Raw genomic sequence first — 17,194 nt, 5'->3', positions numbered from 1 at the left:
TTAATTAGTTCTGTTTGTAAATACTTTTTTGGGTTATTTTTGAACAACTCTTTTATCTAATTGAGTTCTGTTGGTAAATATTGTTTTGGTTTGACCCGCAAACCGCACATGACAATAATATTTTGTGACCAAGGAAAACAAAATCGTGTTCTGTATTGACGACGAAGAATTTATACTTTGTAAGCCGGCCTAATTGACTGTAGTTTTGTTTGAATAATAATAAATAGATCTTTCATTCGTTGCACAAATTCAAAAGACGAGTCTTACGTTGGAAAGAATGACGAGCAGCCAATGAGAGTATCACAATTGGCGACCAACTCAAAAGTTTGAGCTTGAAATTAATGCTATTGTTGCCAATTTCAATAGCAGACAGCAGGCGACTGACTTGAAAAGCCTTACATTGAAGTTCGTGGCATGCCAACCAAATAAAATATTCAAGGTTCGTGGTCATTCATTTATAACCTAATTAGTACAATTATCAGAAGTGAAGCTATTTAACAGAGACTGGGCTAGTTCCCATCACAAGTCTATTGGAGGGTTTAGGTTGAGCAGAGGGAACATGGAGGTTCTCATCGTTTTGATTTCATTTCTGCTGCTCTTTACAAATCATCACCAGCTCCGCTGTTCAGCTGTGGCAGCGCATAATTTGGGTGAGTTGAGTTCTTCAGTATATTTTGTTTCAAATTTCTGGGTTTGTATGATAGGGATGCATATAAAAATATTCGATCTTTTACCTCTGGTGGATTACATTAATGGCGGAAATTGTGTTACTGGTGTTTGCAGAATACACATATCCATTTATGACATTTGATGCTGAAAAGGCGGCTGCAAGAACATATGATTACATTGTTGTTGGCGGAGGCACAGCAGGGTGTCCTCTGGCTGCAACTCTCTCACAGCATTACTCTGTTCTGTTATTAGAAAGGGGAGATTCCCCATATGGAAATCCAGACACTTCGGACATAAAGGGTGTTTTCAAGGCTCTTGGGGATCCGAAAGATTTCCCTTATGTTATGCAGGGATTTAAGTCAGAAGATGGTGTGCAGCTGGCAAGGGGAAGAGTTCTTGGAGGTGGAACCGCCATTAACGCTGGTTTCTACAGCAGGGCAAGCTCTGAATTCATCCGAGAGATGGAGTGGGATGAGAAGCTTGTGAATGAGTCGTATGAATGGGTTGAGAAGGTGATGGCATTCAAACCGGAGAAGCTTTTCCGTTGGAATTCTGCATTCAAGAATGCACTTTTAGAAGCTGGAGCAGGTCCTGATAATGGGTATACTTTGGATCATTTGGACGGCACAAAGTACAGTGCTTCGACCATTGACAACGAGGGAAAGAGGCACACATCTGCAGATCTTCTGCAGTATGCCAACCCGGATAACATTGTGGTTCTTCTGAATGCTACAGCCACAAGAATCCTATTTGATTCCTCATCAGGTACGCTTCCTTTTTCCATTTTCCCAAATCTTTTCATAATTGTCTTCCCATTAAGTAAATTTGAGTTTGTAGATTATTTCAGGGGCTCTCTTTGGCCTGATTTTCTTGGGGGTAAAAGTTGGTTATATAGGCATTTGAGTAACTGCTTTTCAAATTAACAAGTAGTTTAAAAGTCACAATTCTGTAACTTTTCAAATTTATCAAATAACTTTAAAGTCACATAACAGTTGTTCTTCCACTTTTAAATCAATTAATAAAATTGCAAAAATAGACTGGTCTGTACAGCCATCTCAAAACTTGTCCTGGCATAAATAAAAGCCCACATGCTGATCACAACGCTGCATTTGTACTGATCAAATCCTTCTGGGTCTGTTTAGGTATGGTCCCAAGTGGAGTCTGAGTTGAAGACACGTAATATCTCACTGTCAAACCAATGTAGCTTTCTGTCCTTTACCTGGGTTTGATGTCAGCTTTTTCAACACAAAAGCTGATGTACTGGTCATAGGGCAGCATTTTGCCTCTTGAGTACATATTATTAAAAAAGTTTTTTGTACAGTTTGGAACTTGCAATTATTAAGAACTTCTGGCTCTTAGGTGTCTTTTAGCTTCTATTGATTGAACAATGCTGAATACATATTTCAAAAATTAAACAAAATAGTAGTAGAGACTCCAGAGGAATTACTATTTAAACAAGATTCAAGATTTTGATCTAGTAGTTGTTATATGTATCTGGAAAGATGTTTTTACTAATAATGATGAAATGCGTTCCTTTTTCTAAAAAGCATTTAAAACATGATGTGTCATTATATTTGATGATGTGACTTTGAAATCTTAATTTATATTAGTCGTTTTTGCACTTTTGAACTGTATATGATAGTGTGATGAGAATATCAGGATTTATCAACTATAGGTTAAGAAATTATAAGACCGTATGATTTGATAGGCTAATTTTTTAGAGAACTGTCAATATGACAAATTAATTTATTACTAAACCACCAGTATTTATTATTGGTAATTTAGTATTATATTTAATATTATACATAAATGTGATTTCATAATATGTATAATATATATGTATGATAAATATATATTATTTTATATTATAGATGTTTCTATTTTTATTTTTATTTTTTAATTATGTTTCTATTTTGGTGAATGCTATTTATATTAATTTAGAATCTTGTTGAAATACAATATGATAAATTTTAAAATTTATTTTTTAAAAACATAAAATTTAAAAATCTCTCAAATTAACATATATGAACTTAGAAACTTGTTGTGACATAATTTTATTTATAGTACTAATTTATAATTACAAGTTATTCATAGAGAAATTTACATATATTATTTATTAATATTATTATTTTCTAATTTATAGAATATTTATATTTAAAATCAAAATTGACAATCAATTTTTTTATCAATACGTAGAATTAAAGACATTAATAAAATGTAGCCATCATAAAAAAATCATATGACAAGCACGTGTGACGTCAAATTCCAGGCCTGATCTTAAATATGAAAAGGGGACTTACCAAGTAAGCTCTTTGGAAAAAATGGGGAGTGATTTGAAAATTTTACATAAGATTTTGAAAAGTGCAAATTTAACATAAATACTATCCCATATCACTCTAAAAGAAAGTGCAACGTGACAATAACTAATATAACATCAATTTTATGTTCTCACACGTGGCATAGTGCAATTCAAAAAGCTTTTCTACTCACTATATTGATTCAATTAAATTATTTATTCTCTTACAATCTTTTTTTAAACGGTATATTACCTAATTATATTTTGCTTTGATTGATAACAAAGAAAAGTTTTTTGTGATCTCTATATATTTTTACCTTCTATCACATGCTTTTATTTTTATATTATTCAAAATATTTTTGTATCGTTTAGAATGACTTATTATAACGAGCTTGACATTTATCTTATTATTAAGAAGTTTTGTCTACCTATTTGAACACATGAGTTCTTTTTAAAATTCTAGCGTTACATGTGATTTTAATATTATCCATAAAGTTACTTTGATAGAGTTGTTTGTTTTATTGCGTTGGACATTTATCTGATTATTTAGAAATTTTATCTACTTGAGACGTGACTTTTTTTTATGTTTCTTTCTTGGAACTGAAATCGCCTTTTTAATAATAGTATTTGTTGTCCAATTTTTAATATAAAAGTTCATTAGTTGGTTGAGTTTTTATGTGATGGGTGAGGATTTAATATATATATACATACATATATACATATAGACATACACATGTTTATACACATACATACATACATATAGAATAATAATTCTCTTCATGTTAAGTACTCACAATATGCTTATAAGGTTTCTATGTTTCTTCATTTTTTCAAATATCATTTTCTTCTTTTATCTCTCCCCTTGTTTAAAATAACTAAGATGTATACAATTGTGGTAATGTTTTAAATTACACCACAAAAATATCTAATAATTGGTATCAAATGATGGTGCAGGCATATTGAAGGCTAATGGCATTGAGTTGATGAGTAGTGTTGATGATCTATTTTATCAAGTATTTATCAACCAATTGTCACATTGGAGTGAAGTAATTTTGTCAGCTGGAAGTATAGGTAGCCCTCAACTCCTTTTATTAAGTGGAATTGGCCCCTCTAAACAACTTGATGAATTGAACATTACTGTACTATTAGACCTAGATACAGTAGGAAAAAGAATTCAAGATCCACCAAGAACCACATTGATTCTACAATCCCCTGAACCACTTCATTTTGAACAAGCACAAGTTGTGGGTATAATAGACCATTCCCAAGTCTACATTGAAGCTGTAAGCTTTTTTCAACAACTTAATTTGATAAACAATATATATATGGGAGGTATTGTTAGCAAGGTGGCATTTCCCTTATCAAGGGGTGAACTTCAACTTCATAGTAAAAATCCCCAAGATAACCCACTTGTAAGATATAACTACTTTTCTCACCCATTTGATGTAGAGAAATGTATTCTAATTGTGAATATATTGTCAAATCTTACCATGACAACTTCTATCCAAGAATTTGCATTTGATGGGACACTTCAAATCATAGGATCAAAATTACCACAAAACAAACTAGATAATATTGCCTTGGAAAATTTCTGCAAGGATACAGTAGCAACATTCTGGCATTACCATGGAGGATGTGAAATTAATTATGTGGTTGACAAAACATTACATGTGAAAGGTGTTGATAGTTTAAGGGTTGTTGATACTTCAATTTTCCAAGATAGCCCTGGGACAAATCCACAAGCCACTACCATGATGCTTGGAAGGTATGCTTTTTATTTTATATTATATTTAAAATAAAAATAATAAAATATAATATTAATGACATGTTTATAATTTTATAAATGCAGGTATACAGGAGTTCGTATCCTTCAAGAGCGGATGAACATTTGTGAATATTAGACCATTTGCAAATCCATCTAAAGAAAAGTGTTACAAACTTATATCATGTAATTTCAAAAAAATCTAATGGAATGATTTTGTTTTTCCTAATTTATTTTTCTTATGGGTAACTAAACGGAGACATATTTTGAAGATATATACTATTAATAGTGTCATTTAGTTATTCCTATATTTATAATATGATATTTTTTGAGGTGAAATATGAAATAATTAACATAAATTGATTAGTAGAAATATATGACAAGAGGTGAGGAATCATAATAACAACAAAAAAATTGTGCCTTTGTAAAAAGGGACATAATTTTGGGTCCAAACATTTATGTAATATTTGATGATCTATCTTATATTGCCATTTTCTTTTTTATGTACAACCACTTTGCCCCTCTTCTTTCTCTCCCAAGTGCACATGCACACACACACACACACACACACACACACACAAACAAACACACCTTCCTCTCTCAAGCTCACATGGCCACACACACACACATTATTAAGATTAAAATTAATCTTGCATATTTCAATTGAAATATATTATTTAGAGGACATTTTAGACAAGTTAATTATGTTTTTTTCTTTGTAGTCTTCATAATTATTATTAAGATAATCTATTAGGTCAATATTATTGTAAGTGAAGCATTTGAGCAATACAAATCTACAAATCTCATAGAACACTTGCATGCAAGAACCTGTTATAGAGAAGCAAAGACAATAAAACACAAGGGTTTGGCTCTAACAAGATGGAAGAATATATTTATCAAACCAAAGAATGAATGAAAAATATAAGAGATCAATCCTTATAGAAGAAGATCACAAAACCTAAAAGGGAAACCCTAAGAGGTAAATGACATTTAATTATTAAATGGTAATGCATGTATATAGAGAAAATCTTAAGAAAGGAGTAAAGATGATTGAATTAATGTAATTAAATCAATTTGTTACTCTAACAGTAAGTCATTATTTAATATTTTGATTGAGACGTATCAATATGCTTATTGTTAAAAAAGTATGACTTTACTATTATTATGTATTGAGTACACACACACACACACACACACACACACACACACACACACACACACACACACACAAACCCACCCACAAATGCACACACTCATACATGCACGCATATGCACACAAGTGCAGATGCACACGCATGCACACACACACACACACACACACACACACACACACACACACACAAAGTTAGAAATAGGTAATACTAAGAGGGGGGTGAATCAATATTCTACAAACTTTTTCCCACAAGTGAATATTGTTAATTACTTTACAATAGGCATATAAAAGTAAACTAACAATGTTGAACAATAAAGATAACCATACACAAAGAGAACCCATAACACCATATTTTGTTAACTAGGGAAACCTTGGCCAAGGGAAAACCCTAATGGGGATGGTACCCACAAAATGATCCACTAAACAAAAGTATCATGTTAAGGATATTGACCCTATTAGGAGTCTATGAAGTACATATAATGTCTCGGTCCTTGTTAGAGGACTAGGACATGTTAAAATCCTCAACCCTATTAGGCGTTGGTATTACAAGTACATAATGTATGCAAGATGAGCCCACTGCCCAAATATGCAATTATACAATACAATTCCTTTAGAGAAAAAGAGATAGATACAACAACCTCTTACTGTTGTCTATTGTACTTCACAATTTTTTGATTATACATTAGAGTTCACATTATATAATTCACATAATACTTTGCATATCATATATCACAATCACACACCACTTTGCATCAAATGATCTTACCTTTATACTATTACATTTTACAAAACTTGCCTATTTGACCTTCAAGCTTTCACACGCTTGGAAAAACATAAAAGTAACTCTTTCCCTCTTAGGGTTAACATCTAGGATGTCATCCCTAATTAGTTAAGTAATTATTTTGTCACCAAAATAATTCCTTAACCCTTATTTACCACTTTACTAATGCACACTATTATGCCATGTTCACTGCCTTTACTAGTGAAACTATTATATTTGAAGCCATACTATCTGTACCATACTACACTCTTGCACACGATATCATAACACTCTGTACTATCTGTTACCAACTGCACACGTGCCTAATGTTATTCTAAAGATTGCACACACCAAAATTGTCTCTGCACTACCAGTGAAACTCTCTGATACTTAGACAATTTTTTGCATCTAACTGTGAGACCTTAATCTATGCACTGTTCCTTCTCATCCTAAGATATATGTTGCCATAAATGACAACTCTAACTTGTCCTACTTAGCTATATTGCCAAAAATCTCTCCCTTTGGCATTGATGGCAACATATGAGAAAATTGGCTAAGTCTAAAAATGTTGTACAAAAACTTTCTTCAAAATTTGGCCTTCAAAAGTTTACAAAACTTCAAAAATTCAAAATTGTGAATCATCTTCTTATAACCATCTTTCCTTATAAGTCCTAATACTGTATAATACTACTTCCCCTTATTGTATTACTGCTACTCCCCCTTACATTATACTTTATGCAATTTTCATGTACTTCTCTCCCCTTATGAAATTAATGATAAAGGTGTCAAAACTTATATACATATCAAAATTTTGGTGCTTTACCTCTTCTTTAGGTTACTAATTGAGAGATATAGTCTGCAAAGCTTACCTTCACACTCTTCAAGTTCTTCTCCCATGTGGCTTTCACTCGCTCTAATATACTAAGGAGAGTGCATAACCCATAAGATGCAATTTCTACTGCATTCAAGTCCGAGTAAATAAACTAGTCAACGGGTATCTTCACTTTCAGACACTCCTCCACTTGCTGCTCAAGTGTGTTGATAGTCACTGTTAGGTGTTCTCTCAGAAATGAGAACCTCTTTGCAATCTTTTCTCTGCTAAGTTCTATCCGACTTATCTCATCATAAGTCTTTTTGATCTATCTTTCAACTTATTCCACTTTAATGCTTGGTTGGCTGAGCTGATCTACCAATGCCTCAACTTTTTCGTGCTTTCTTAATGTCCTTAGTGAAATTGAAGGACATGGCACATTTGGCATACAATGCCTTTCCTCTAAGCTCACATTTTCTTAACCCTATGATGCAAGCATCAAGAGCTCCTAGGTCATTCTTGATGTTTTGGACTATGTCAAACATCTAAGCATCATGCTTTGCTTGCGCTTGAACTACAACCACATCTAACAAGGTAAATTTAGCATCAAATGCTTGAATCACTGCATTAGCTCTATCCTCTAGATCAAGATCTAATCCACTATCAGTATACCTTGTAAGTTTTCAATTACATCCATAAGAATTTTCTATAAACTCTTCACCTATTTATTCTTGTTGATTATCTTATTTAATGATGATATCAACTCTATCTAATCATCATCATTAGAGCTTGTTAGAGATGCACTTGTCTTCTTATCCTCTTCCTCTCTCTTCTTCTTTTGTTTTTCGTCTCTTTTCTTTTCTTCATCTTCTTTCTTCTTCTATTCCTCTGCTTCTTTTAACTTTTTCTCATCCTCTTCCTTCTTCTTCTTCTTCTCATCCTCTTCCTTTTCCTTCTCATCTTCCTTCTTTTTTTCCTCTTTCTCTTCTTTCTTTTACATCTCTTCCTCCTCTTTCTTTTTTCTTCTCTTCCTCCTCTTTCTTCTTCCTCTATTCTTCCTTCTTCCTTTTATTCTCTTTCTTCTTTCTTTTTTGTTCTTCTTTATCTACTTCTTCTCAGCTAGAATCACTAGAGATATTTTCAACAATATTTGGCTCATGATCCTTAAAAAGATCTTCAACAGTGTCGATTATAACCATAGTACCACCAATTTGCATGGTGTTTGATCCAATAGTGATTTGGGGTTTTGTTGCTACTGCTTTATTCAGGTCGCCCATCATCTGTACAATTGCCTTTTCAGTTTCCTCATTAACTTCTTGGTAATTTTCTCCCATTATAAGTATGGCCCTTTTCTTATTTCTAAGACAAGGTTGTAGATTTTTCATTAAGTTTGCTCTATATTCTTTGTTGTTTGCTTGGAAAAAATTTCTGATTTGGTTTTGCCTATTGTTCCTATCTTCTTCCACAACTCTTTTCCTTCCATTTGTTAGCCTCTCATAGAGGTCTTTTGGAATCTCATCCTTAACATCCTCAAATTTCTTATTAGACAAGATGATGTGTCTAATAACAACATTTTCTAACTCTAATCTGTCAATTCCAGTATACAAGAGATAAAACTTATTTAATTGTACAAAGTTTCCCTCATTAATAATGGCGATGTTTAACTTTTCAAGTTTGGGCTTCTAGACTTTTCTTTTTATTTGCGTAATTTCTGCTTTCTTCTCTATAGCCTTCTGAGGCTCCACTTGACCTCACATCTTCTTACTTGGTAGACTTGGCATGATTTCCTTCTATCTCTTTTTGAGGCATGTTTCCATTGCCTTCATTCTCTTCTTCCTATGGGAGTGAGGTAACTCTCTTTTTTACTTTTGCAAGTCTAACTAACTTCCTTTTAACCTCTACCATTTCAACTTCTTTTTCTTTTGATTCCTTGGTCAATGGTATAGCAATTGTGATGGATGTTTGTTGTTGAGACACTCCTGCATAGGGGGTAATAGGTGTTGAAGTAGTAGGTGTGGCCACTGGTACTCCATTTGTTGATCCTACAGATGCCAAGGGTGGAATGTACATCACCCCTTGTTGAACAATTTGCTTCATGCTAGTGATTATTTATTTCACTACACTAGCTTCCTTAGGTGACATTCTAGTTTTCTCTATAGATTTCTTCATCACTGCTTCCACTTTCTTCTTGGAAGATTTTTCTAACTGAGCTTGACTTGTTGATTTTATAAGCTCCTCATAATTTCCCAAACTATCAAAATCCTCGCCTTTATCTTCTTTAAGAATAATTTGTGCATATCCTTCCATTTCCTCTTCAGAGATCTCATATCCCAAGGGTTCAACATACAACATCCTTCGTTCAATTGCCTCACTATACATGTAAAGTCTATATCCACCATAAAACAAATATCTTCTTTGTGCTTTTCTGTCATAGAGGGTGAGATTCTAAATCTTTCCCTCATCTCAGTCTAGTATGTCTTCATGATCAAATAAGCACTATCATTAAATTTTTCTACAAGGTGTCTGTTATACACTTCAATAATCTTCTCCATTGTACATCTATCATTGCTCACTATTGTTGATGTTTGCATAAAAGGAAAATTTTTGATCAAATGATAGAACATATGCATGATCAAAGACTGGAATATGAATTAGTTGTTCTTAATGTTCTTTATCTTCTCTAGGTTCTGTGTCAATTGCACTCTTAGGATCTCACATATGTTGACCTTTTCCTTGTCACACAAATCTTATAAGCTTCTTGTATAAAGCTAACTACCATATCATCATCTCTAGAGCTGTAGCACATTCTTGTTGCTATGATTCTGCTCAAGAATCTGACATGATGTTGCTTGATCTTACTTACGATAATGCCTTTACCATTGTAGATTGACTTGGTATTATCTTTTGGAATTACAATAGGAAGGGTAAACTTCTAAGAGGGGATTGGGGGGGGGGGGGGGGGCATTGCGGGGTGGGGGGAGGGGGGGTGAGAATCAACAATTAAAACATGAACCCATAAAACTTTCACCACACATCCATCTCAGTCATTCAATATGGGTATGTGCACCAAGTTGTGGTGCCAAAAACATGACACAAAGTTTTAAAAAAAACATTTCCAAAGCGTGTGCACACCATAGTGCGTACGCACTTTGGAAAACTAAATTTTTATATATATGTGAGAGTTTTCAAAAAATCTCAAACTAAAAACGAATAAAAGACCCAATACCCCATTGGGAGAGTTTTAAAAAAATCTCAAACTAAAATGCACCAATAAAAATAATTTAATTTAAACTCTAACATGTAGAAACCAAAGTAGTTGTTGGAAGAATTTGAAATTAAAAGCAACGACAAGAAGAATTTAAAAATTGAACATTTTGAAACCAAAATAGCCGTTGCAGGGAGTGGTGTAAAGCATATCAGGTAAAGACTCTAAATACAATTTTATTTCCTTCCCTTCAATATTTTCTTTTGTTTATTTGTTTCCCCTAATTGGAATATTTAGGAAGTTTTTTTTTGAGTGTTGTTCTTAGTACTTTTCCTTTGCTTCCATAGCATACATGCATATGAAGAAGTAGGGTAGTGAAAAGGTAGGAAAAAGGGTAGAGCAAACTGAAGAAAGAGGAAAAAAAAAATTGTCCATTTGACTGACAATTAAAAGAATTTGGTCAAGTTTATAAATGTTGTAACTGATAATTAAATGAATTTGTTATTGTCAGCATTGAATTTGTTATTATCAGGATTGTCCATTGTCTTTTTTGGATGTTGTTCTTAGTATTTTCCCTTTGCTAGTATGGTTTTTCATGTTGTTGTCTTGTTATTTTCTTTTTCTTTTTTCCCTTTTAAGCAAGGTAGAAGCAAGGCAGTGAAAGAGACCGATGAAGAGAGAGGACACAAAAAATTATTAGGTTGTTTGACTGACCATTAAAAGAATTTGGTCAAGTTCTAAAATGTTGTGAGTTATAATTAAATGCATTTGTTGTTATCAAGATTGTCCATGGCTTGAAAGCATTGAAATTGGTGTGCAAATAACTAAAAGAAATGATCTGGTATGGACATGGATTTGATGTTTTAGATTGTTTTGATGAGTATTGGTTTATGACTAACTGTCTTGGTTTATTATATTGTTACTTTGAAGAAATGACAGAGGAGTTGTACCACTAGAGAGGAAATGAGAGAAATAGGGGCCAAAATAATTCAAATATGCTGAGATGTATCACATGAAAGGAACCAAAATGCCATGTTAGTTTTTCCTTCCCCATTTCTTCTACTTTTTTTTTCCCCCATTTTTATGGATAATTTATTTTTCTGCCAATTTGCTCAAGAAAAACATATTTTCCATTTGAAGCACCAAATTTCAATACTCCTTAGCCTCTTTAATCAATTCCAAATAACATGCAATTAGCTGACTTGTTTTAGATGTGATTTCACTATTTATCCCCTTCTTGTTTGCATCTTGTCTCTTCTAAAGAATTTTTGATTGCATGTTTTGAAATGTCCACTTCAAGAATGATAAAGGGCATATGTAGAACCAAATACTATTAGTATTACTAATTAACCAAATTGTCTCTGCTCTGTGATAAGTACTACTACTTAACTAGATACAATCATTTGCTAGCTACTATTACTAATACAGACTTGCATTTCTTGATAAATACAAGAAACACGATAGTTAGATGTATCAAATGGTTTGTAGGATGTCTGACTAGAAACATTACTATAAACATGAAATAGACATGAACCTTAGTTGAACATATGTCCACAAAATCTTCTATGGATGTTTGGAATAGGTTTCTTAAGTTCTTGTGATGCCTTTGAACAAATATCTTTAGTTGAGTTTCTTTTTAGTATAGCGTGAAGATTATGGTGCGAGATTTCACTAGAATAAACAAATACATTGAATAGTAGATCTCTACATAGTGAGGAAATGAAATTCATTGTATTGAGGTACTTGTAGATATCACATATGTAAAAGCATTGGTGAAAAAATAGTTGTGCCCTTAGGATCATGGGTACACCATATTGCATGACAACACAACAAATGAACAAATTAAATGTAAGTGTAGTACAAAATCCAAAACTAGAAAGAGGAAGGTGATCGTAGGCTACTTGATTCAATTAAAAAAAAAAGGTCATTGTGGAATTGAATGTTAAGAAAGAAAGAGGAAATTAACAAATTAAATGTAAGTGTAGTACTCTCTCTCTCTCTCTCTCTCTCTCTCTCTCTCCACCCCCCCCATCCCCTACTCTCTCTCTCGCTCTCCCTCTCACTTTCCCTCTCCCACCATATACTCTCTCTCTCTCCCATCCCCTACTCTCTCTCTCTCTCTCTCTCTCTCTCTCTCTCTCTCTCTCTATCTATCTATCTCCCTCTCCCACTCCATCTCCCACCACCTACTCTCTCTCTCTCATTCCCTCTCTCCCATCCCCTTCTCTCTCTCTCTCTCTCTCTCTCTCTCTCTCTCTCTCTCTCTCTCTCTCTCTCTCTCCCCATCCACTACTCTCTCGTTCTCTCTCTCCATCCCTCCCTCCCTATCCCACCTTCTTCGATCCCCTACTCTCTCTCTCTCTCTCTCTCTCTCTCTCTCTCTCTCTCTCTCTCTCTTCCTATCCCACCTCCTACTCTCTTCCCATCTTCTAATCTCTCTCATTCTCTACCCTCTCTGCTTCTCTCCTTCCCTCTTTATTGAAATTTAGGTCTTAGTAGTGTGTGCGTACTAAAGCACGTATGCACCATTAAGACCCAATTTTTAAAAAAGCTTTAAATAGCGTACACATGCTATAGTGCATACACGCTATTCAAAGCTTTGTATTCTACCAAGCCTGAGGCTTGGTTTTGCCTTGGGGATCCAATCCAAAGGTTTGGAGTCTCTAAATTGGTCTGAGACGTGGTTTTGCTATAAACATACAAAAAATGATTGATTTTTCTTTTGTGCTCTCCTTCAAGTTTCCTCATGGTTGAACATCGATAAAATTAGGTTACATGATATTGTAGGTATCTATATTAACTATATAGCCATATAATTTATTCTTTATTTGAACTATTTCAAGCCTTTCAACTATACTTTCTTTTGAATGTATGTCCATTTTTTGTCAAAAAACAACATGTACTAATTGGGTTGTAGATTTTAGCTCATTCATCAAATTCTACAACAACTTAGTTTTTTAGAAACTAGACTCCATTCTAAACACTTTGAAAAAAAGAAGTTTTGATTTTAGATTAGTTTTCAATCATTTCTAGGGGGAGCACATAGATATTTCATGTTTTAAAGATGTTTCAATTAAAAAATTCATTAAAAAAACACACACACATTATAAAATTACCCAAAAAATCTAGGATAAACTATACAGTGTTAGGTAACTTTTGACCAGAGCAATTAAAGAATTTCAAAAAAAAAGTTAAAATTTTAGGGGAGCCACACTTGTACTGTTATATTTTTTCTAAATAAATAGTACCACTTTCTGTGGCCCCCTTTTTTGAGGACCTAAAACTAAACCACTTTGAAAAAAATTTAGTAGTTTAGAAACTAGATTCAAAGGACTACTACTTTTGTTTTTGTCATATCTTAAAATTTTGAGTGTAACTATCTTCAAATTCTTGTTGAAGTTCAAAATTTGCTGATTTAAAGAAAAATGTGTCTATTTATACCCCCTTTTTGGCACCACAACTTGGTGTACTTACCCATAGATAAATTGAAACAACATGTAAAGCACATACATCTAAATCATGTAAACATGCAAGCAATCACACATAATACTAGATATGATTACCCAAAAACCATCCAAGTGAGAAGGTAAAATTGGGGGTGGGCATGACACTCACAAATCTTCACTACTATAGTTGTAAAGTGTATCCAATTAAGATTACAATGATTTGACCATGAATCATGATCTACCCTATGAAAAGTTTGCCCTATTAAAGGCTTACAAAGACTGCTAGGTCTTACCTTGTTAGAGGACTTCAACTTACAACTAAGTAAGCACCCTATCAAAGGATTTCATATTGCCTGCTAGGACTACTCTATTAGGAGATTTGACTGAAATCACCTGCTAAAATGTCTCAGTATAGATCTTGTGATTGGTACTTGCATTATCTAATGGTAGATCACCTCTAAACACTTATCTTCTTGATCCTCTTTGATCAGATGTCTCACTTTTGTATCATTCTCTCTATCCTATGTTCTTCTCTAACTAATTATGCAATTCTTTCCTTCTTCATAACTTCTAAGTCTCCATGAATGCTTTGTTTGTGCATGCAAACTTTTTTGTACTTCTCCTTCAATCCCTTACACACTCATCTAAAGTTTAGGATTTTGTCCTCCTTAAGAAGACTAGGAGACTTAGGGTTAGGTATGAATCTATGGATGAGGTTAATCCATATTGCTGCTTAAACCTTCCCATTTTTTGATTGGCTACATGTAATTGCATAGGGAATACACATATAGATTCATCCTTATCTCAAAAACATTGTAATCTATCATTAGGTCAGCTGAAAAATGGTTTACATAGTTGTTTGTAACATTACAAACAAATATGTCCAAGCTATGTTATTTAGCATATGTAGTCTCTGATGCTCAACATATAGTGTATTTCTATTTTGACTCAACACTTGCATTGCTTGGCATCCACTATTTAGTAGGCTCCTAAATCACTTGGCATGTTCTATTTTCTTGGTACTAGAGTGACTCGGCATTCATTGCAACTCGACATGGTCTAATATTTATATATTGCACTCAACATGTATTACTAGTTTGGCATGAACTAAGTAAATGGATTAAGTGTGTTGACACTCGTCAAAACCAATCTGAGATCAACAATCACCCCCTTTGACATGAGTGTCAAAAACACTTGAATATACATAATCAATCTAATCTTCTCGAGTATAACATATCCATGACTTGGCTTATATGCAAATCTTCAAAATTTCAAAATTTTGCAATAACCTATATACCTCAAAATTTATAATTCCCCCTAAGTTAATATATCTATTTTGTGTCCAAAACCTAAGCTCCTTTTTGAGTAGATTTGTCTCTACTAATACTCTTTGACTTCAATGCACTTATACTCTTTTCATGCTCTCCTTTAGCTGATATTTCTATTTCTTTATTCTCCCCCTTTTTGAAACTTATGTCAAATGGGCTATACACGTATAGTGTGTTTGTCCAAAATAGATTTATGAACCTCTAGTATTATCTTGAGAGCTGCATCCCAGTTCTCACATGTAACATCCAATGACTTGATTTGGATGGCAAGCTCGACAGCAAGGTGCACTAGGCTATCTAAAGTAGAAAGATTAGGTTCTTTCTTCAGTAACTTTTCTGTATAACCTAGCTCCTTGTGTAGTATCTCCATATGAGGGGCGAGGGACACCTGTATACATGTTAATATGGCTCTTATGCTAGCCTCTTCTATTGTTAATATAGCTAATTGACTTTGTGAATGAAGCAAAGTATTAAAATACTTCTCACTGTGAGCTGGGTACTAAGGTAACTTGGGACTTGATATGTTGAGATTTCTCTCTAGGCTCAAAATATGACGTCTAGCCTCTAGGGTAAAGAGTGTAGGGTCATAGAATTTGGTGTATAATAAGAATATATTCTCAAGCACCTTTTTCACATCCTCAACTTTTGTTGCTAATGCAACTTCAGTGAATGCTATCTCACCATATATCTTCTCATTGACATTGGTCTAGAATTTCTTTTTAGACCACTCTAAGAGTTTAGCATGAGTATCAATGTCTTCATTATTAACCTTTTCCACTATATCTAATAGTTGTTCTAGTAGTGGCTTGGTCTCTTCAAGAGTAGGTAGACTAAATGCATCTAGAAAGATGTCTTTAATGTCTTGAAGTGCTTGCTTCTGCATGTGTTCTCTCCTAAGCATTTCTTGATGCTTTTTCTTCTTTAAGGCTTGTTGCAAAATACCTATTTGATTTAATAATTAAATTTAGATATAACAATCTCTTCATCAAGAGTGATACTCCATAGTGAGTTACCTTTTCAACTTTTGAAGAGCTTGAGCCTGGTACTGAGATTTGCAATGGTATAGCTTCGGTGCTTGACTTCTAAAGAGCCTGTATGGAAGTAGTGCCAGATGTCGGTAGGGTTACCAATGCTTGGATGGCCTCTTGTTCCTTCACCTTAGGTGTTTCCTCACTCTCTTTAGATCTACTCTTGTCTATCACAATGACATGACTGGCACCTTGTTCTTGTGCTATAGGTACAGATGAATCCATTTGTCCTATTTCCTATTGTATAGTAGTGTCTTTTTCTTCTTTAGCAGTTTGCTTCTACTCAACTGCGACAAGTGTATCAACCTTACTAGATGTATCTACTATTGTTTGAGTCAAAGGTTGCACTTGATTAACTGAAGGGATGATAGAAGGCAGTTCTTGTGGATTCACCTCATCCCTTGTGATATCAGTTACTACCTTTTGGAGCTCATCTACATTAACCAAAACTAGATTTTCACATAGTTTAGCTGTGTCCAATATTTCCTTCAAGTCTTCTGCAGTCAGTGGATTGATATTATGAGCTGAAGCATTAGGAGCATCCTTAAAAGTTATAGTTTTAGTAGACTTGGAGGACTAACACTCGACACTTGTGTCTCCTACACACTTTTTTTATCTTGCTGCTGCTTAGCTGTTGTCATGTCATCCCCAATTGTATTATCTTTATTCTCATCGTCCTTATCATCATCTTCCTTATCCTCATCATGTTCCTCATCCTTGTCATCATGCTTACCTT

General features: G+C 33.8%; 1 protein-coding gene across 1 annotated transcript; it reads left to right on the top strand.

The window, feature by feature from the left end:
- Positions 1–449: 449 nt before the first annotated feature.
- LOC149547288 ((R)-mandelonitrile lyase-like) lies at positions 450–4,956 on the top strand. Its single transcript, XM_089791574.1, has 4 exons — positions 450–650; positions 784–1,434; positions 3,920–4,730; positions 4,815–4,956. Exons 1-4 carry the CDS (start codon positions 560–562, stop codon positions 4,864–4,866), a joined length of 1,605 nt encoding a protein of 534 aa, XP_089647700.1. The 5' UTR covers positions 450–559; the 3' UTR covers positions 4,867–4,956.
- Positions 4,957–17,194: the final 12,238 nt, after the last annotated feature.

The sequence above is a fragment of the Cupressus sempervirens genome, chromosome 7, assembly GCF_028749045.1.
Source record: "Cupressus sempervirens isolate cs-2001-9-10 chromosome 7, ASM2874904v1, whole genome shotgun sequence".
Lineage (NCBI taxonomy): Eukaryota > Viridiplantae > Streptophyta > Pinopsida > Cupressales > Cupressaceae > Cupressus > Cupressus sempervirens.
Note: the sequence above shows the minus strand (reverse complement) of the source record. Positions and strands in the feature narration are given on the sequence as shown.